Here is a 21,638-nt window from a genome sequence, read left to right on the forward strand (position 1 = left end):
GTTACAATCAATCCCATAACCCACTCAGAAGTAGTGTTGAGAGTTGGATGTAAGAGAGGACCAATCACAAACCCAAGATTTATAACCACCAATCTGATGAAACTGAAAGCAATGCAGAAGGCTTTTGTTATTGAGTACCTGTCATCAATGAAAAGAAGATTGACATCAGGTGATTTCATTGTTAAGGCTTAACAAAAAAGACTGGAATGTTGGGTAACGGGGTTAGCTTTTTAAGAAGAAGGTCATTTGTATCTGCATAATATTGGTGTATTGTACATATTCAGCAACTTACTTGAGATGTAACAGATATGTTATCAAGTACAGTTGAGTAATTAAATCAGTATTATCAACAGTAACAGAATTATTTAACTGGTGGATTTGAAGAATGATGGTTAATTGGTTATTAATTAACAACACAGACATCCTGATTGCTAACCCTAGATTATGTTGCAAATCAACAGTCCAGTTCATCTTTCTGTCAATTTGCGTGTGTTGTTGGGTTGTTGATCCCTAAATTCATTACGTGATCCCATTTGATCTAATATCTAAATCTAAAGTAACTAAATCAGTTGATCATTGAGTTAATATTGCAATTGAAATCAAGAATTATAAAATTGAATTTAGAGTAGAAACAGTAATTACCAAAACTTAAACTCGGGAAGACGACGAAAAAAAGCGCAGAACTCGTCGGAGCTCCGAGAGGGAAGAGTAGGGCCATCGGAAAGGTCTTGGAATTCTGAGAGGAAAGATCATCACACAGCCTTTCACCTAGACATCCAGTCCATCCAACGCCACAGTACTTCTCGTATCTAATCCCAATCGCTGATCGCAATGTCAATCAACAAACCCCAAACCAAATCAATTAAATCTAATAAATTCTAAAAATGTTCGAGAAAAAAATCAGATAGAGAATTACAATTATGGTTTTCTGCCACGCATCGCTTGCTGCATCTCACTTGACATTTCATTTATTTTCGATTTTCGCGTAAATCACCACCACGTCGTGATCTTCTTCTTCTCCGGACATCCATCGCATCTCGCCACCGGAGATGCCTCTTCCCTCGGTCTATAACTGCAATGAACAGTGGCTCATCCTTTGGAGAACTAGAACGGTTTAATGAGGGGATCAATTTAGGGTTTTCAGAAATCGGTTTTTATATAAAGTGGGGAATGAGATTTAATAAAAGTCAATACCATGATTATAGGAATTATTTTTGGAAGTTATTAAACAAATTACTAAATTACCCTTATTTATTTATTTATTTGTTTAATTTTTTATTTAATTTTGATTGGCCCACATATGCATACGATAACACAATACTTAGTTTAAACAAATGAACCTAGCTCTCTCTCTCTCTCTATATATATATATATATATATATATATATATATATATATATATATATATATATATATATATATATATATATATATTAGTAAAAAAAACAGTTGAAACAGTTTGAAATAGTTTGAATTAAACACAAGATTCGTTGTATTTTACTTGTATCCCCCCCCCCCAACATGGAAAAATTGTGAAAACATAGGGGTATGAACTCACCTTGGATGTGTTATTGGCTGGGTAACGGTGTGAGTGGCGATGTTCTTCGCGTTAGAACATGTGAAAATAATTGTATCCTAATTTATTTTAACACATGATATCGTGTATAGATTAGATAAACTATTAATAAAGTGTTATTTAGAATCAAGTGATGTAAGTAGACCTACCAAATAAGTTCCTAAGAATTAATTAAAGTGTTTGTTCTTCCTGGGAGATTTTGATGAATATTTGAAGTTGTTCTTGAGAATTATGAAGATTTGAAGATAATATGGGCAAAACTTATGAATATATGGTGTTTACGGAAGATTTTTGAGAGCAAAATGAGGAGTTTTCGTAGTGGAAATGTGAGAAATGAAGCGTGTTTTCGGTTTTGGCTTATTAATATGGGATAAAAGTGATGAGATGTTTACGTTGGGAAATGTATTTTATCTCTTTTGAAGGTGTGCCACCTAATAAAGTAAGACATATCAGTCAAGATTCCACCGAAACCAACTTGATTTCGGTCATAAGGGGTTCTCGGTCTAGGAGTTTGCGGTCTAGGAGGGATTTCGGTGCAAGAGGGTAGGTTTTCGGCTCGGAAGATGGGGTCCTCACATGTTGATTTCGGTTAGGGTGTTTTCGGTCCTAATTTGATTTACAAATAGCGATTCGGTTTTTAGTGGGATTCAATTCCATAAACCAAATACACAAAAATGGGGTATAATTTATTATTAAATTTTAATTATTTGATTTTTGTTATGACATTTGACTTTTATTTGACTTCCTTTGACTTTCATTAACCCGAAATAATCGGTTGTAACAAATTTTGTTGGTTGTTAATGTTGGTTATGCCTCGTGTAAAAGAAAAGACTTACCACGGGAACAAGCAATAGAAAGGGTGCAAAAAGGATTGTGTGGTGGTGAACTTGAAACCGGGAGAGGGTTAAATCAAGAGACTACACTTGTTCGAGTGGGAGATACAAGATGGGGTTCACATTTCAACACTCACAAGTTTAATGAAGTTGTTTGCGAATGTTTTTGTAGTTTTAGAATTTGTGAAAGTAAATGGAGGGTCATTGGCAAACCGTCAACAAGCGTCAAGAATTTTTGCATATTTTAAATCTTATGAGTTCGTGTTTTACTTATATATGATGTATGACATTTTCGCCTCACTGGTACATTATCAAAGCAACTTAAAAAAAGATCTAGACATTTTTGAAGCAACTTCGATGGTTAGAGGGACAATGGACGCATTGCAATCTTTAAGAGACATGGGGTTTGCTAGTATTTTGCCAAATGTATCCTCTTTTTGTCAAACACACAATATTGCTACTTTGGAAATGGAGGATTTTTATGTTGGTGCGAGAAACCGTACGACCACAAAGACCAGTAGATTTCATTTTGAGGTTGAAATCTTCAACACGGTGATGGATATGGAACTTACAGAATATCGAGATCGATTTAGTGAAACAAGCACCCAGTTACTAGAATACATGGGTGCTTTGAGCACTTGTGATTCATTTGCACAATTTGACAAATCAAAGTTGTTGAAGTTGGCTAAGTTGTACAAATATGACTTTGATGATTCGGATTTGATAGACCTTGAAGGACAACTTGAGATTTTTATCACTCTTGCATTAAAGATGAGCGTTTTACCACTTTGAAATGAATTTTCGAGCTTTCTCATTTGATGGTTAGTACGAGGAAACATCAGTCTTATCCTTTGGTTTATAAGCTTTTGAAGATGGCTTTAATTTTACCCGTAGCGACCGCAAATATAGAAATATGTTTTTCGAAGATGAAGCTTTTGAAGACTGACTTGCGTAACAAAATTGGCAATGGCTTTTTGAACGGCACGTTACTTTGCAATGTTGAGACTGAAACACTTGTGAAAGATGAGAATGAAAAAGTAATGAAGCAGTTTTAAAAGATGTCCGCACAAAGAGGACAAATTTAAATTGTAGTAAATAGTTATGTTTTAACTTTTTATGTAATGAATCGTTTTTTGTATTAGACGTAATGAATTATTTTTCAGTTTTAAATTATGTTTGACCGGAATATTTTTTGGCAACCCCTACTATCAATTCCTGCATCCGCCCTTGGCCACGCCAGTATGAATTTTAATCTTCTCCACAACGTCATGGATGGGGATGATGTTTTCCCATGAAAACAACATTAAGAAAGAAGAAAACAAAGGGAAGAAATAGTAAAGAAACACATGTTGTGTCTCATACCACCACCACAGAGCATCACATAACCGGGGGGGGGGGGGGGGGGGGGGGGGGGTGTTCCCCCGTGTTCACGACGTTAAGTGCAAACACGTCGACAATAACTAGCCACGACATTACCCACACTCAATGGTCTAAGAACATCTCCAATCCACTCTCAAATGTCATTTTTATCTCCATTTCCTCCTGATTATTCTCAAATCCTATGCCATTTCTTTCTCTATATTTGGATATATGAATACTATTACCCCATATATGGAGTAATACTATTCACTTCCCCAAATACGGGGATGGAGTTTCAGTTGTTGGTCTTAGTCTCTTTTTTATATATTTAAACATTTATAGTTTATTTTATCTATTAGATTTAATTTAAATATAATATTTTGTTATATAATAAATTATATTAATTAATCATAAATATAAAATTTATTTTTAGTTATCGATTTCATATAAAAAATTAAATACATATTAAAATCATGAAACACAATAACATATTTATTTATAAGTGTATTATAAATATAGTTTTATTTATTTAATATTATTATAATGAAAAAAAATATTTGTTAAAACCAAATTAATAAAAGAGTGTATTTCTTAAAGTCTAGTGGTGGACATATGTGGATTTACGGTGTAGTTTAAAAGTAGGTTAGATTTGAAGTTTAAAAAAATATATTTGTTAATATCAAATTAATAGAAGGGTGTCTTTAGACAATCTATATATACGAAGAATGAATATATTTTTAGGGTCAAAAATAAAGGAAAAACTGTAACATACACGTTTTGAAATCGTGTTTTAAGTAAATAATATTATGAAATATTAAGTGAATTTGAATGTTGAGTTCTAACAGATAGTTTTTACTACAATAAAGTAAAAACTATGTTTAAAATCACTCAAAAAATGTTGGAAGTCTTATTAGATTCCAATTAAAAGTCAAATAGTGAAATATAGAGAAAATATAAATTTTGGAATAAGTAAAATTTTATTATTGAAAGTTGTAGAAAATCTCATTAGAAACATTTAGGCGAAAACGTCGTCGAAATCCGAGTTATAACGAAGAAGTTATGACCAAACGAAGATCCGTGATAAATCCAGAAAATACTTTGTCGCGTAAAAATTTAGTTTTTGATAAACTAATTTTTAGCCTTAGTGATGTAAATGAAAGTTGTAGAACTCCTAAAAATAATCAACTTTCATATAAATAACGCCAAAATCTGACTTCGTATGAGTAAGTTATGATTTTTCGAAGTTTCAGCTTAGCAGTAGACAGCTAAAAACTCGAATTTTAGATCGAGTGATTTTTAGCTGACACAACCTAAACGAGAATTGAAGGTCTCGTCATTTGTAATACAACGGTAAAAAGTCTGACGAAAACGGACGTCGGATGAAGAAGTTATGAATTTTTAACGGATTTTCTTGTCCCGGTCTGTTAAAAATAATAATATTAAAACTAAAGTCAAAATTAGCCGACGAAGTCTAAACGAAAGTTGTAGAGCATAATTTTAGCTTCGCGTGCATATAAAGAACGTTAAAAACGGAGCTCGTATGTAAGAGTTATGGATTTTACAAGATTTGGCACATTTTTCAAGAAAATTCGCATGAATAGTACTGCCAAGTCACCCTCGCATGCGAGGCTTCCACGTGTCAGACACGTGTTCGCTGCTGATTGGACCGATGTTGTTGTGTCGCCTTCTGATTGGACCAAGTCCGAGGTCCACTAAGCTTGGGACACTTTCGCAAGAGACACCTCCGGATCACCCTCGCACCAACGTGGAGCCTGCCCATTGGACCGAAGTTGGGTCCAATCCGAGGCTGCCATCAGCGAGCCTGCTGTTCCGAGCCGAAGACCCAACCGATGACGCGCCTGAAGCTGATGACTCCTCGCATCCGAGCCTCGCCGAAGCTGCCATCTGGTCCGAGCCTCGCAGCCACCTGCCCTCTTCCTTTCACTTCAGATCTGAACCTCGGCCCTATATAAGGGGTGCGAGACCTCCCGGGTAAATGTTTAAAATTTTCCCCTTGTCACCCCTAAACTTATATTTCTTCTACTTCCACTTCCCCCGAAGCCCCGGTACTAATTCCAAAGCCCGAAACACGCCCCGAGACTCCCGAGAGGCCCGAAAAATTTATCTTTTCGGTTTCGAAGCTCTACCTTCGCAGAGCCCGGTTTTCAAGAAAACTCCCAGTTTTCAACGACGAAAGTCATATTTAGAGCCGAAGTACTGCCCAAATTAATATTTTAGCCCCCGGTTATTTCACGGTGAGTTTAATATATAGGAACAATTGTATGTTATGTGTTATATGTGCTACGTGCCTTTCGGTGTTATTATTCCGGGTTATTTTCCCGAGTTATTTTTATTTGCTATTTTTAATAGCAAAGAAAATACCTTTGATCATGTGATCAGTGAAAGGACTTATATTCACGTTGGTACTGGTATGTAGCCTCTGGCCATGTAGAACATGTCTCCGTAAGAGAATGAATTATATTCTATGGTATTTGCAGAAGGTTAGATAGGGCTTTAAGCCTGAAATCTACCAAAATGTTAATCCGAAGTTGTATATCTTCTGCACCGTTTGGGCCAAAGCTTTATTGATGTATAGCAAGCATGGAAATTGTTATGTCTCATTGATTGTATATCTTTAAATCAAATCAATGATTGATATGGAATGTTTGTCACATGATTCACATATACGTTGTTGTTCCTTGTTCCTCTTTGCTTCTGCCATATTAAAGTATATATGGCATAATGTTATATTGTATCTATTATTGAACTCACTAAGCGTCACCGCTTACCCTCTCAATGTTTAACAAATTGCAGGAGATAAGCATCCAGTATAGTTATATACTGGTAGAAGATTTTTGAATAGTTTGAAACTATTGTATCGATAGAAGCTTATGAATAGTTTGAAATTATTGTATTTTGCACTCCCATATGTATAAAACTATAGAATCCTGGGAAGTTATGTAATATATAACACTTTAAAATATTCGGTTTGTATCCAGTAGTTTGTAATCTCTTTATCAATGTAAAATATTGTTTTTATGAATATGCAAGTAGCATGTTTTGGAGTAACTATATTGTCGAGAATGAAATTTGGGTCTTTCATAAATACAAAAGTTAGGGTCTTTCAATCATGGTATCAGAGCAGTAGTTTGAGTGAACTAAATTCCACGGATTGGTATTTAGACTTAAACTATTGTAAGTTCAATATATGAACTAAATCATTATAAGTATAGGGATACAAACCATAGGACATATATAAGTAAAAGTATTAGGTAATACTAAACCCTAGTATTCTAAAATACAATGTTACTCCGTATTGCAGAGCAATGGCTGAACAGGTTAGTAGCCATACCCCTGAGGTTGGTGGAGGTCCTCAACCCGAGGAAGTGAATACTCCAGTATCTCCTCGTGAGGAGCGACTCTTGGGTAAACTTACCAGTGTTATTCGACAGACTCTCGAAGAACACAAAAAGAATGGTGATAAGGGAAAAGAGAAAGCCACTAGAGAATCTTCAAAAGGAGAGGTGAAGCGTCCCTCGTTCAAAGATTTCAAGAGTAGTGGTGCTACAGAGTTTTCCGGTGTTCTCAATCCCATCATTATTCTTACTTGGATCCAGAACACAAAGAAAGTGTTTCGTATTTCTCATGTGGATAATGAAGACAAGGCTAACTATGCTTCCGCAATGCTCATCGGAGAAGCCTTGGTCTGGTGGGAAGCAACATATGAAGCTCTCAACGGGTTTGACCAGGAGAATTTAGCCTGGGAAATGTTTAAAACTCGTTTGCTAGAGAAGTATTGTCCTCTAGACATGAGGAGGAGATTGGAGAAGGAATTCCTCGAGCTTAAACAAGGAGGAATGACTGTGAATGAGTATGAAACTCAGTTTAATCAAAGAGCAAGGTTTGCTACAAAGTATATTCCAACTGAAGACGAGAAAATTCAGTTATTCATGGAGGGACTACGACATGAGATTCACAATTTCGTTGCCAATCGAGAAGTTCTGTCATTTGATAAAGCCGTTGAATATGCTCGAAGACGTGAGCATGACTTAGAAATACGTGTGCCACTGTTTTTGCTCCGAAGCATCCACGTACTGAAAGAACTGTTCCTGTTCCTTCTTTTCTACCAGCTCAATCGGTTCAGACTGAACCTGGTAATCAAGTTCAAACTCAAAGTGTCTCTCGTGGACGCGGTAGATCACAATCTTTTTCTATGCAATTGCCTTCATGTCGTATTTGTGGAAGGAATCATCCAGATCAATGCAAAACAGACAAGGAATCCATTGTCTGTTATGGATGCGGAGAAAAGGGTCATATAAAGCCATCTTGCCCAAGAAGGGATGTTACTTGCTATACATGTGGTATTAATGGCCACAAGAAGCGTTTTTGCCCTACTATTACTAGTCAGATGACGGGAAGTCAAGCTTCTGTTCAACAACCGGTGAGAAGCCAAGTCCATGTTCAACAATCAAAGGGTACTCCAACTAAAAAGGAGGAGGTGCCAAAAGCTAGGGGTCGTGCATTCCAGATTACCTCAGAGGAGGCACACGAGGACCCAAATGTTGTGACGGGTACATTTCTTGTTAACTCTAGACCTGCTCACACCTTATTTGATTCTGGTGCCTCGGATTCTTTTGTGTCTTACGAATTTGCACATTCCTTTCAAATTGCTTGCTTTGTACTCGCGCAACCATTTCACGTAGATACTGCAGGAAGTATATCATTACTTGCTGATAAAGTCTATAGAGATTGTGTTATAGAAATTGAAGGCTATACTTTTCTCGCTAACCTGATCCTTATCTCCTTGCCCAACTTTGATATTATTCTCGACATGGATTGGTTATCAAAGAACCATGCAGAACTCTTGTGTTATGAAAAGATAGTACGCATTCCTATTGATGGGGATAATCCTATCTATGTCTACGGTGAACAAAGACTCTTAAAAATAATCTCTTTCCTCAAAGCTCGTAAATTCATATCGAAAGGGTGTTCTATCTATCTGGCCTACACAGTTGATGTCTCAAAAGAGGAGAAGAAAATTATAAATGATGTTCTAGTTGTTAATGAATATCCTGACATTTTCCCTGATGACTTGCCTGGCCTTCCTCCGGATAGGCAAGTAGAATTCCAAATTGACCTTGTGCCTGGTGTTGCTCCAATTGCAAAGACTCCTTATCGTCTTGCGCTAGCTGAGATGAAAGAAATGATGATCCAACTGCAAGAACTACTTGACAAGGGTTTCATTCGACCGAGTACCTCTCCCTGGGGTGCTCCGGTACTATTTGTCAAGAAGAAAGATGGATCGATGCGGATGTGCATTGATTATCATGAGTTGAATAAGGTGACTATCAAGAACAAGTACCCACTACCTCGCATCCATGATTTGTTCGATCAGCTTCAGGGTGTTAGCTATTTCTCAAAAATTGATTTAAGATCTGGCTATCATCAGTTGAAAGTTCACGAGCAGGATGTACTGAAGACTGCTTTTAGTACTCGATATGGGCATTATGAATTCTTTGTTATGCCGTTTGGTTTAACAAACGCTTCGGCTGTATTCATGGATATGATGAATCGGGTATGCCGCCCAATGCTCGATAAATCAGTCATCGTATTCATTGATGATATTCTAATCTATTCCAACTCTGAAGTTGATCATGCCATTCATATTCGTGCGGCATTGGAACTTCTTCGAAAGGAGAAACTATATGCTAAATTCTCAAAATGTGAATTTTGGCTTCGCCAAGTTCAATTTCTCGGCCATGTTATTTCTAGTGATGGTGTATCCGTAGATCCTATCAAAATCGAAGCCATTCAAAATTAGGAAGTGCCCCGTAATGCTTACGAAATTCGTAGTTTCTTGGGTCTCGCAGGATATTACCGGAGATTCATTAAAGACTTTTCTCGTATAGCCGTACCTCTCACGAGTCTTACACGGAAAGAAGTGAAGTTCGAATGGGGACAAACCCAATAAAGAGCTTTCTCAACTCTAAAAGATCTTTTGACTCATGCTCCAATCTTATCACTCCCAGAAGGTGATGATGATTTCTCCGTGTATAGCGATGCTTCAAGATTGGGACTCGGTTGTGTGTTGATGCAACATGGCAAAGTGATAGCCTATGCATCAAGACAACTGAAAGATTATGAAAATAATTATCCCACTCATGATCTCGAACTCGCTGCAGTGGTATTTGCTCTAAAACTTTGGAGGCATTATCTTTTTGGTACAAAGTGCCAATTATTTACCGACCACAAAAGTCTCAGGTACATATTCAGTCAGCAAACTTTGAATATGAGACAACAACAAGCCATGGAGTTGATCAAAGATTATGATTGTGAAATCCTATATCATCCTGGAAAAGCTAACGTGGTTGCTGATGCACTTAGCAGAAAAGTTTATCGCAATAGTATGTGTTATGCCATTACTCATACTACAGTAAAATTCACTATTTTAGATGAATTAGAGAAATGGCAAGAAGAGGCCCTGAAGCCAGAAAATGTGAAGAAAGAAGGGATGATACATTATAATGATGCTCTACTTGATGATCCGCGAGGATTAAAAGTATTCAATAATCGGTTGTGGATTCCAAAGATTGGTGGATTGAGACAGAAGATTTTAGATGAAGCCCATAAATCTAAACTGTCTATCCATCCTGGTACAAGTAAAATGTACTATGATGTAAGAGCTGATTATTGGTGGCCTGGATTAAAGAGAGACATTGGAAGATATGTACAGGAATGCTTAGTATGCTTACAAGTCAAAGCAGAGCACCAAAAGCCTTATGGAACCCCAGAAAGTCTTAGTGTTCCTGTATGGAAATGGGAGGAATTGTCCATGGATTTTATTACCAAATTGCCAAAGACTGCTAGACAGCATGATAGCATTTGGGTAATTGTCGACCGACTGATTAAAAGCGTTCATTTTCTTGCCATGCGTGAAACGGCTCCAATGGAGAAATACGCACAAGTATACTTGGATGAAATTGTGGCAAGACATGGTGTGCCACTAAAGATCATTTCTGATCCTGATACTCGCTTCACTTCTCACTTTTGGGCGAGTATGCAACGCGTATTAGGATCTCGAGTTGCTCTCAGCACAACTTATCATCCCAAGACAGATGGTCAAACGGAGAGAACAGTCCAAACAGTAGAAGATATGCTTCGTGCATGTGTTTTGGAGTTCGGTGGTAACTGGGATAAATACTTACCTCTTGTCGAATTCTCGTATAATAATAGTTACCACGCTTCAATCAAAATGCCACCATATAAAGCATTATATGGTCGCAAGTGTCGTACTCCATTATGTTGGCGAAACATAGGACAGAAGATCCTTGGAGGCCCTGAAATGATTCAAGACACCACCGACAAAATTCAAATCGTACGAGAAAGAATGAAAGCGGCCCAGGATCGACAGAAGTCCTATACAGAAAAGAGAAGATGACCCATAGAATTCCAAATGGGTGATTTCGTGATGCTAAAGATATCTCCATGGAAAGGCCTTATGAGATTTGGGAAGAATGGAAAGTTAAGTCCTAGATTTGTTGGTCCTTTCAAAATCATCCAGAGAATTGGAAAGCAAGCATACCGCTTAGAATTACCTGAAGATTTGGCAGGTATTCATGATGTGTTTCATGTGAGCTATCTATGCAAATGCTTGAGCATCAATGATGAGACAGTTCCATTATCCGAGGTGAAATTGGATAATAAGTTAAGATATGTAGAAGAGTCGGAAGAGATCGTGAATGAAAGAACAACTAATCTACGTAATAAAGAAGTGGAGTTGGTGCTTGTCAAGTGGAAACACCATCGAGACCCAAATTATACTTGGGAAAATAAGAATGAGATAAGAGCAAAATATCCTCATTTATTTTAATCGATGTAATTTCGGGGACGAAATCCTCAAAAGGAGGAGGTATTTGTAACATACACGTTTTGAAATCGTGTTTTAAGTAAGTAGTATTATGAAATATTAAGTGAATTTGAATGTTGAGTTCTAAAAGATAGTTTTTACTAGAAATAAAGTAAAGTTATGTTTAGAATCACTCATAAAATGTTGGAAGTCTTATGAGATTCCAATTAAAAGCCAAATAGTGAAATATAGTGAAAATATAAAATTTGGAATAAGTAAAATTTTATTATTGAAAGTTGTAGAAAATCTCATTAGAAACATTTAGGCGAAAACCTCGTCGAAATCCGAGTTATAACGAAGAAGTTATGACCAAACGAAGATCCGTGATAAATCCGAAAAATACTTTGTCGCGTAAAAATTTAGTTTTCGATAAACTAATTTTTAGCCTTAGTGATGTAAATGAAAGTTGTAGAACTCCTGAAAATAATCAACTTTCATATAAAGAATGCCAAAATCTGACTTCGTATGAGTAAGTTATGATTTTTCGAAGTTTCAGCTTAGCAGTAGACAGCTAAAAACTCGAATTTTAGATCGAGTGATTTTTAGCCGACACAAGCTAAACGAGAATTGAAGGTCTCGTCATTTGTAATACAACGGTAAAAAGTCTGACGAAAACGGACATCGGATGAAGAAGTTATGAATTTTTAACGGATTTTCCTGTCCCGGTCTGTTAAAAATAATAATATTAAAACTAAAGTCAAAATTAGCCGACAAAGTCTAAACGAAAGTTGTAGAGCATAATTTTAGCTTCGCGTGCATATAAAGAACGTCAAAAACGGAGCTCGTATGCGAAAGTTATGAATTTTACAAGATTTAGCATATTTTTCGAGAAAATTTGCATGAATAGTACTACCACGTCCGAGGTTGCTGTGTCGCCTTCTGATTGGACCAAGTCCGAGGTCCACTAAGCTTGGGACACCTTCGCAAGAGACACCCCCGGATCACCCTCGCACCAACGTGGAGCCTGCCCATTGGATCGAAGTTGGGTCCAATCCGAGGCTGCCGTCTGCGAGCCTGCTGTTCCGAGCCGAAGACCCAGCCGATGACGCGCCTGAAGCTGATGACTCCTCGCATCCGAGCCTCGCCGAAGCTGCCATCTGGTCCGAGCCTTGCAGCCACTTGCCCTCTTCCCTTCGCTTCGGATCCGAACCTCGGCCCTATATAAGGGGTGCGAGACCTCCCGGGTAAATGTTTGAAATTTGCCCCTTTTCACCCCTAAACTTATATTTCTTCTACTTGCACTTCCCCCGAAGCCCCGATACTAATTCCAAAGCCCGAAACACGCCCCGAGACTCCCTGTTGGGTCGTGTTTTGTATTTTGTGTTGCGTCTATTGGGCTCGATTGTTAGGCTAATATGTATCTCCCGTATGGGCCTGTCCATCCGTGAGTTTTGTAGGGTTTAGTATATATAGGTGCTTGCATGCATCCTAGAATATAATAATAGACGATAGAAAAAGTACGATCAGAGATTTATTATTCAGCAAGTTTATCGTTCTTGTTTTGTAACCCTAAGTATCCTCTACAACGAAAGTTCTTAGTCGAGCTCTGCTGAGGATTGAGTAATCTAATCATTCGACACATCTTGATTCATACTTGGGTTATTTACTGTTTTTATATTCATCGCTTACCTGTTACATAGATCTAATTGATCATCAAGTTTGTTTTATAACTTATCAATTGGTATCGGAGCAGGAGGCTGTGTAATTCATACACATCTTTTCTGTGAAAGAGTTTGCGATTAGGGTTATTCCGCATTAACTAATATTTATTGAGCCGTCATTCCATAATTGACGTAACTCAGCATTTATTTGTTTTGCCCTAATATTATTCATTACAAGTCTGATCTTTCAAACAGGTTAAACGATCAAGCATGGACGAGTCACAATCAAATCCCATCAACATCTCAAACAACATTGGATCAACAACGAAGATTCCTATTCTTTACACCCAGGATTACGAAGTTTGGGCACATCACTTCGAAGATTATGTCATCGGATCTGAAGACAATGGTTATCTTATTTGGGAAGCAATCGTATCTGGGCCATTTGCTCATTCAGCAACATCAAAAATCATTAAAACTCAGAAAGAGTATAATGATCTGTTAAAGGACGTAAAAGATATTGCTCAAGACGAAAAGGATAAGTTTCAGTGCAATATTAAAGCATTGAGACTGATTCGATTCGCTCTTCAATCCGATACATTCAGGCTAGTGAGTTCATGCAGCACCGCTAAAGAAATATGGGATAGGCTGCGAGAACTATATTCCACAGACGAAGATCTGGAACATTCCATTCAGACCTTACTTTTGTCTGAGTTTGGCGAATTCAAGCAAAATTCCGAGGAAACTGTTACTCATACGTTTGATCGCTTCAATCATCTTCTTAGTAAGATGATCAAACACGATATAGAAAGGAAGTTGATTGGACAAAAAGTTACGTTTTTGAATGGTCTTAGATCTGAGTGGAGAGCGGTTGTGCCAACTGTTAAAGCTCATGAGCAATTCAAATCTTATTCATTGGCAAAGCTGGTAGGGATTTTGAAATCCCAAGAAAAGATTGTCTTGCAGGAGAAAAATATGGTCTCAAGCTTGGGATCCTTGGCCCTTCTGTCTAAAAGCAAAAGTGTGGTAGAAGATGAAGACCTTAACTTAGAAGACTATGACCTTACCTCTGATGATTATGCAATGACGGTGTCAAATCCAAAGAGGTTTATTAAGAAAAGGTTTCCTACCAATAAGAACCGAAATTGGCAGGGAAGTTATAGTTCTGAAAAGGTGAGGGAGGAACCGAAGGCAGAAGAACCAAAGAAAGAGCCGAAAGTCGAAGGGGATTCTGGTGTGAACTGCTACTACTGTGGAGGAAAGAACCACTATGCCAAAGACTGTGTCCTAAAGAAAATGGCAGAGAAGGATGGAGAAAATGATGAAGAGGCTGTGTTGATGAAAAGGCTTGAAGAGATCAAGAGAAAGAAAACTACTGCTAACCCTTCAATGAATGCTTTAATTGTGCAGGGTTCGGCAGCGGATGATGAGTTCGGTGGCGTGCAGGTCTGGTCAACCGACTCAGAGGATGATGAAGTCAGGAAGCCATCTCATGGAAAGGCTTATGTGGCAAGAGGTGAAGAAAGTAGTGGGAAATGCTTGATGGTGACGGATGTATCTCAAATGAGGGGATACAACACAGACGGTGGGAATGAAGACACGAATGAGCAAGAGGACTTGTGCTTCACAGCAAAACCTCTCAGTGTGCAGTTTAATGAGCTTGATGAATTGATCAAGAAGGTACAATCCATTTTTGTTTCATTCAAAGTCCCACAAAATTCATATGAAAAAGAATTAAAAAGTGTAAATACAAGAATCTCATATCTAGACACCAGTTTAACTCAAACACGGGTCACCAATTCTAACCTAACTGACCAAATAAGCAGGGTGTCTTCAAAGAGTGAGGAACGGAGGATGTGGATAGAGCTGAAGGAGTCGGAGTTTATCAAATCCAAAGACGAAAACATTTATTTACAAAGAGACAATTTAAAACTATTGAAACAAAGAAATGTGTTTTGTTTGATTGCTAAGCGTCTTTATTCTAACATCATTCAGCTTCATCTTAACTGTGAAATAGGACAGAAAATTCATCGCATGATTTTGCCCTTCCTTGAGTTTAAGGAGGATGAAATAGACACTGAAGCATATAATTGCGAAAGTGTAGTTTCGTCTGATGATGTGAATCCGACTTATATGTATGGCCGGGACAAAATTGAATCTTTTATAAAATCCAAGGACCATAAGGACATGCTGAAAAATCTTTTGGATGAAAACGATAAACTGAAACTAAGGACCGAAACTATACAAAAGTTTGACTCATTGAATGCCAACTTGAGCTCATAAACCAAAATTGATGTTGAAAACGCATCTGAGCTTAATGAGGATGATGATATGAGTGAAATTTCTGTAGAGGATGAAGTTGACTGTTCTGAGTTTGTCAAGAGCGAACCCGAAAACCACAAAAATCTTATTTCTGAAAATTCTATGGACTTTGCTCGTTTGTCCCAAAATAAGTCCCCGATTCTAGAAGAAAAGGTTGTTGTGTACCAAAAGGTGAGAACAACACCCAATCAGGTGTATAAGGTCACAGGAGTAACCGAACATCAGACAGCCGAACTCACAGCCATTGTAAACGAAGATAATGCATATGGTTGTGATGAGTTCTTCTGGTCTGCTCCGACAGACAATGCAGATGAAATTGTCGGTCTGTCAGAACGGACGTCCTGGAAAACCAAAGGTAGATATGTGCCGGAGCCGCTAAACAAGCCTGACAACTTCGACAAGCCAAGTACTAGTGGTACAAAAGAAGTTCCTGAAGAAAAAAGAGTTCCTGTAGAAGAAGTCTCTCCTTCGAGCGAAACATCATCAGTTCAAAGTGAACCGGCTGACAAAAAGCAAAAGCAAAAAGCCAACATCCACTGATAGCCGAAGCAAGTAAAGGATCAGAAGCAGCAAAGGAATCTGAGATACAAGAAGAATCTCTCAGAACGAAAACAGTTTTGGTGATCTCAAAACGCCCATTTCTCTTATCATGACAGAAATTCAAAGTCAGAGAAAAGTGCTGTTAGGCAGCAAGAGAATCATAACAACCGAAAGGACAGGTTCGGTTCTGAAAGGAATAACAACCGAAGGGAAAGGTTCGGTTCAGAGAAGACCAACTACCGAAAGCATAGGTTCGGTTCCGAAAGCAAAAGCGACCAAAGTTTGAGGTTCGGTCCCATAAATGACCAAAAACAAAAGTGTCACTCAAGACCTCAAGTCAAGAAAACTTCTCAGTCTAACTTCTCTCGTTCTAATTCTTCTCAACCCCTTTCTAAATCCAATTCTGTTCGATCTCAAAATCCAAAATCTTCAACGGATTTGAAAGGAAAATCGAAGGTTTCCTCAGTCAAGAATGATCAAAAGAATTCCAAGGTCCAAACGCCTAAACCTAAATCCAAATCGTCTGTAACAAATCCCAACAAAATTAAAGCTTTTACCATTAAGAAGAAAGATGAAACAACTTTAATTAAAAGAACATATCTTGTTGACATCTCTCTTACTATTCCTGTTCCTGTGAAAGGCTCACGTGGACCCAAGAAACTTTGGGTTCCTAAATCTGCTTGATTTTTGCAGGTTATTAGTGACGAGCAGTTCGACGAAGAATGGTATATTGATAGTGGCTGCTCACGTCACATGACAGGGAGGAAGGAAGAGCTGTGGGAATTTCGATCTCTTTCAAATGGTGGAAATGTCAAGTTCGGGAACAACTCATTCGGCATGATAAAAGGTTATGGAATGATAACAAATGGAGACTTCACAATTAGAAAGGTTACATATGTTGAAGGACTACAGCATAACCTCATCAGTGTATCTCAACTTGTTGGAGGTACCGGTCTTAAAGTTTCGTTTGAGGATGAGGGTTCTGAAATAATAGAGAAGAAAACAAAAAGAGTGATTCTCAAATCGGAGTGCAAAGGCGAAATGTTTCCTCTTAATCTCAAACCTATCAAAGGAAATCCAGCTATCTGTCTATTATCCAAAGCACACTCTGACGAAAGCTGGTTGTGGCACCGAAGGATCTCTCATCTCAACTTCAAGGATATCAACAAACTTGTCACAGGAGGTCACGTTCGGGGTCTTCCATTACTCAAGTTCGATCGAGAACATTTGTGTGATGCATGTTAAATGGGGAAGCAGAGTCGTCAAAGTCATCCATCAATTATAAACACTAAAGTTGTTGAACCACTAGAGTTAATTCACATTGACTTGTGTGGTCCATCATCTATCGAAAGCATTGGTGGTAGCAAGTATATTCTTGTTATTGTTGATGACTTTTCACGTTTTACATGGGTGTTCTTTCTGAAGCACAAATCTGAAGCAACTCTCAAGCTAAAGATGTTCATCAAGCATGTTGAAGTGCAGCTGAGGAAAGTCGTTCGCAACATCAGAAGCGAAAATGGGCTAGAGTTCAAAAATAAAGAATTTGAAGACTTTCTAGCAGAAAAAGGAACCAGTCACAACTTCTCAGCTCCCTACACCCCTCAACAAAACGGGATTGTCGAAAGACGAAACCGATCTTTGTGTGAGGCGGCACGAACCATGCTAAGTTTCGCTTCTTTACCTTTATATTTTTGGGTTGATGCTATTGCTGCAGCATGTTTTACGCAGAACAGGTCCTATCTCAATAAGCGTTTCACTCTCACTCCTTATAAGATCATCAACAACAGAAAGCCAAACGTCAAATTCTTCCACGTATTCGGCTCACGATGCTTTATCTTCAATTCTAAAGAACATCGTAACAAGTTCGACATAAAAGCCGATGAAGGGATTTTTATGGGATATTCTCTCACTTCGAAAGCATACAGGGTTTTAAACAAACATTCGAGGAAGATTGAAGAAACGTATTATGTGACTTTCGATGACAGCTATGTCAAGAAGCTGAAGGCCAAGGAAGAAACAGTTGGAGAAATCTTCTCTCAAACAGGCCAAGTCACAGCCTCGATTGTAAATTTGTTTGAGCAATTTATGGAGTTATTTGATGAACCGGAGAAGGCTACTCTCTCAGAAGCCAATGCAGCAGACAACAAAGTTGATCATTTGAAGCAAATCGTCGATGACGCTGCCAAACGACCGGGTGAAGGGGAATCAGTTCCAACTGAACCTTCTCATCACGGTGCTTCAGTTGATGGGGAGAATTCATCTTCGTCAAAACAGCCAAGTTCACAAGTTGAGGGGGAGAACTCTTCTCCAGTTGCACCCGAAAGCTCTACTGCACCCGAAGGTACTGCCACACCCGAACACCACCAGAAACTCCTGTAGCTCCGGAAAGTCAAGATTTACCTGAAAGCTCATCAGTCGAAGGGGAGAATGTCGACATGTTTTATGATGATGACAGTCAATCTGAATTAGAAGAGATGGTAAATGCTGAATTTGATCCATCATATGATCCAAATTACCCTCCTCTTGTCAAATGGACTAGAGATCATCTTGTTTCACAGGTTGTGGGTAATGTCTCTGAAAAGGTCCTGACCCGATCTCAACTGAAGGCAAAGCAAACTTCTCTATTCTCAAAAGTAGAGTTTTGCATGTTTAATTCTTTCGTCTCAAAAGTTGAACCAAAGACAGTTAACACTGCTCTTGATCACTCTGATTGGGTTCAAGCTATGCAAGACGAACTTAATGAGTTCGAAAGAAATAAAGTTTGGCGCCTCATTCCAACTCCTCAAGATGCCTCGGTTGTTGGTCTCAAATGGGTCTTTAGAAATAAAATGGACAAGGAAGGCAATGTGATAAGAAATAAAGCTCGTCTAGTGGTGAAAGGATACTGTCAGGAGGAAGGAATCGACTATGAGGAAACTTTTGCTCCTGTGGCTAGGCTGGAATCTGTTCGAATATTTCTTGCCTATGTTGCACACAAGAACTTTGAGGTCTACCAAATGGACGTAAAGTGCGCATTTCTAAATGGAGAACTCGAAGAAATGGTATATGTGGAGCAACCTCCGGGATTTGTCAATGAAAAATATCCAAATCACTGCTATATTCTGGACAAAGCAGTTTATGGACTGAAAGAAGTGCCTAGGGCCTGGTATGAAACGCTAACCAAATTTTTAAAGATGTCCAAATTTAAACAAGGTTCGGTTGACCCAACCTTCTTTCGTAAGAAGGAAGGTAACCACCTTATGATTGTTCAAATCTATGTCGATGATATCATCTTTGGCTCAACGAATCCCAGCTTAACAGCTGAATTCAGAAAGCTGATGGAGACTAAATTTGAAATGAGCTCAATGGGTCCGATTAACTTTTTCCTTGGTTTAAATATTAGACAGGGACCCGAAGGCATCTTTATTAACCAGGAAGCTTACACCAAGACTCTCCTTGCTAAATTCGGCATGATGGGAGACTCAAAGGTTAAAGTTCCAATGGCGTTCGGCACCAAGCTCACTCCATCCTTGGATAAGCCAGCAGTCGATATTACGCTATATCGCCAAATGATTGGTTCTTTAATGTACCTTACTGCTAGCAGGCCTGATATAATGTTTTCTGTTTGTTACTGTGCTAGATTTCAGGCGAATCCTCGTGAACCTCACATGCTTGCAGTGAAGAACATACTTCGGTATCTCAAGCGAACTACATCTCTCGGTTTATGGTATCCATCCAACTCAGGTTTCTTCGTTCAAGCCTACTCAGATGCAGACCTTGGAGGTTGTGGACTAGACAGGAAAAGCACCACTGGAGGCTGCCAATTCCTTGATGGGAAGTTGGTTAGCTGGCAATCAAAGAAACAGACTTGTGTATCTTTGTCTACCGCTGAAGCAGAATACATCGCAGCTGCCTCCTGTACATCTCAAGTGATTTGGATCCAAAGCCAGCTCTGGGACTATGGACTCAATATGAAAAGATCCCACTATATTGTGACTCTGAAAGTGCAATTAGGATCTGTCATAACCCAGTGCAACACTCCAAGACTAAGCACATAGCACTGAGGTATCACTTCATTAAGGATCATGTGGAAGATGGGAACGTCGAAATTCACTTTGTTCGAACCACTGATCAACTGGCTGACATCTTCACCAAAGCTCTTCCTGAAACATCTTTTAACAAAATACTATAAGGTCTAGGTATGATGGAATCGGAGTCAGTACCAAAAGTTACCTCTCAAGATCAAAAGTAAGAAGCGAAATAGACCGAACGCTCGGGTTCGGGTCTTGATCTGGTATACCGAAATGAACCGAACGCTCGGGTTCGGTTGAATCATCTGATCTTCGCCTATCACTCAAAGGTAGTTTTCTTGGTTGTAAATCTTTTGTATTATTTTTTTTCAAAATTCATTTATCTTATTGTCAAAGTTTTTTTTTAAAATTAATTTTTCGGGAAACCGAAATGGACCGAACGTTCGGGTTCGGTTCCAAAATTTTTCTCACCCGAAATAGACCGAACGCTCGGGTTCGGTTCCAAAGTTTTCTCAACCGAAATAAACCGAACGCTCGGGTTCGGTTCCAACATTTTTTTACTTGTACATTTTTTTTATGTCTTATTTTTTTATCATTATCAAAAATTCCAAAAATATTTTTTTTCGTAAAATCAAAAACTCCAAAAATATTTTTTTATTTTGGCTTTTATTGTTTTATGTCTACTTGTGGGTAAATCATTTCACTAGCTAAGTGTCCCTAGAAGCATGCTATTGTATGTGTCCAAAGCCTCACCTGATTCTGAATAATAGCCTTACTGACTTGGTATAAACAACCCTTGTCTTCCTAATTAGGCTCTCATATTTATTCTAATCATGAGCTACCTAACTCTCTTCTCACATGAGATAAGAGTTTTCTACTTGGTCCTATTTTTATAGCAGAGGTACTTTGGTTTCTTTACACCATCTACATTACATTTCTCCATCACATTCGCTTCACAAACGTAACCCTTGAGACTCTCAGAAATTACCACTGAGGTTTATGGTAACACAATTTCTGCGTTTATGATCTTAGCTTCGTGCCACTACGTGCTAAGTGAAACCCAATATTCAATACCCAAGATGCATTGACGGTGAACAATTAATTTGCTCTAGCTTTCACTGATGAATTGACGAACTTATCCATGGGGGTACATCATGAAATCTCTATTTTTCTTTTGAGTGATTCCTATGAAATTGTTATATCCAATAACATTTCTTCCCTTGGGATCCAGTTTAATTTTTTTTGAGATTTCACATATATATTAATTTATCTTGCTACTTAAAATTATCTCCAACCTACTTGTTCAACAGACTACACTGGTCTCACAAGTACTTCGTTCGATTTCTATCTTATATCAAGATTAGGAATTCTGAATCGAAGCGAAAGCCACCCTCATAAGCCTAATTAAAAGAAGCCTTTCAACACTTCTTAATAAGTGTCTGATCGTTATTCAACGGGAAACCACACAAACACTTTAAGGTCTCTCTTGAC

The 21,638-nt window shown here is 38.2% G+C and overlaps 1 protein-coding gene across 1 annotated transcript; it reads left to right on the forward strand.

The window, feature by feature from the left end:
- Positions 1 to 2,766: 2,766 nt before the first annotated feature.
- Positions 2,767 to 3,201, forward strand: LOC111880167 (uncharacterized). Its single transcript, XM_023876569.1, has one exon. The coding sequence runs from the start codon at positions 2,767 to 2,769 to the stop codon at positions 3,199 to 3,201; it is 435 nt and encodes a 144-aa protein (XP_023732337.1).
- Positions 3,202 to 21,638: the final 18,437 nt, after the last annotated feature.

Source organism: Lactuca sativa, chromosome 5 (genome assembly GCF_002870075.4).
Source record: "Lactuca sativa cultivar Salinas chromosome 5, Lsat_Salinas_v11, whole genome shotgun sequence".
NCBI classification, from domain to species: Eukaryota; Viridiplantae; Streptophyta; class Magnoliopsida; order Asterales; family Asteraceae; genus Lactuca; species Lactuca sativa.

Coding starts and splice junctions, on each gene's coding strand:
- LOC111880167 (XM_023876569.1), top strand. CDS start 2,767: ATGGTTAGAGGGACAATGGACGCATTGCAATCTTTAAGAGACATGGGG.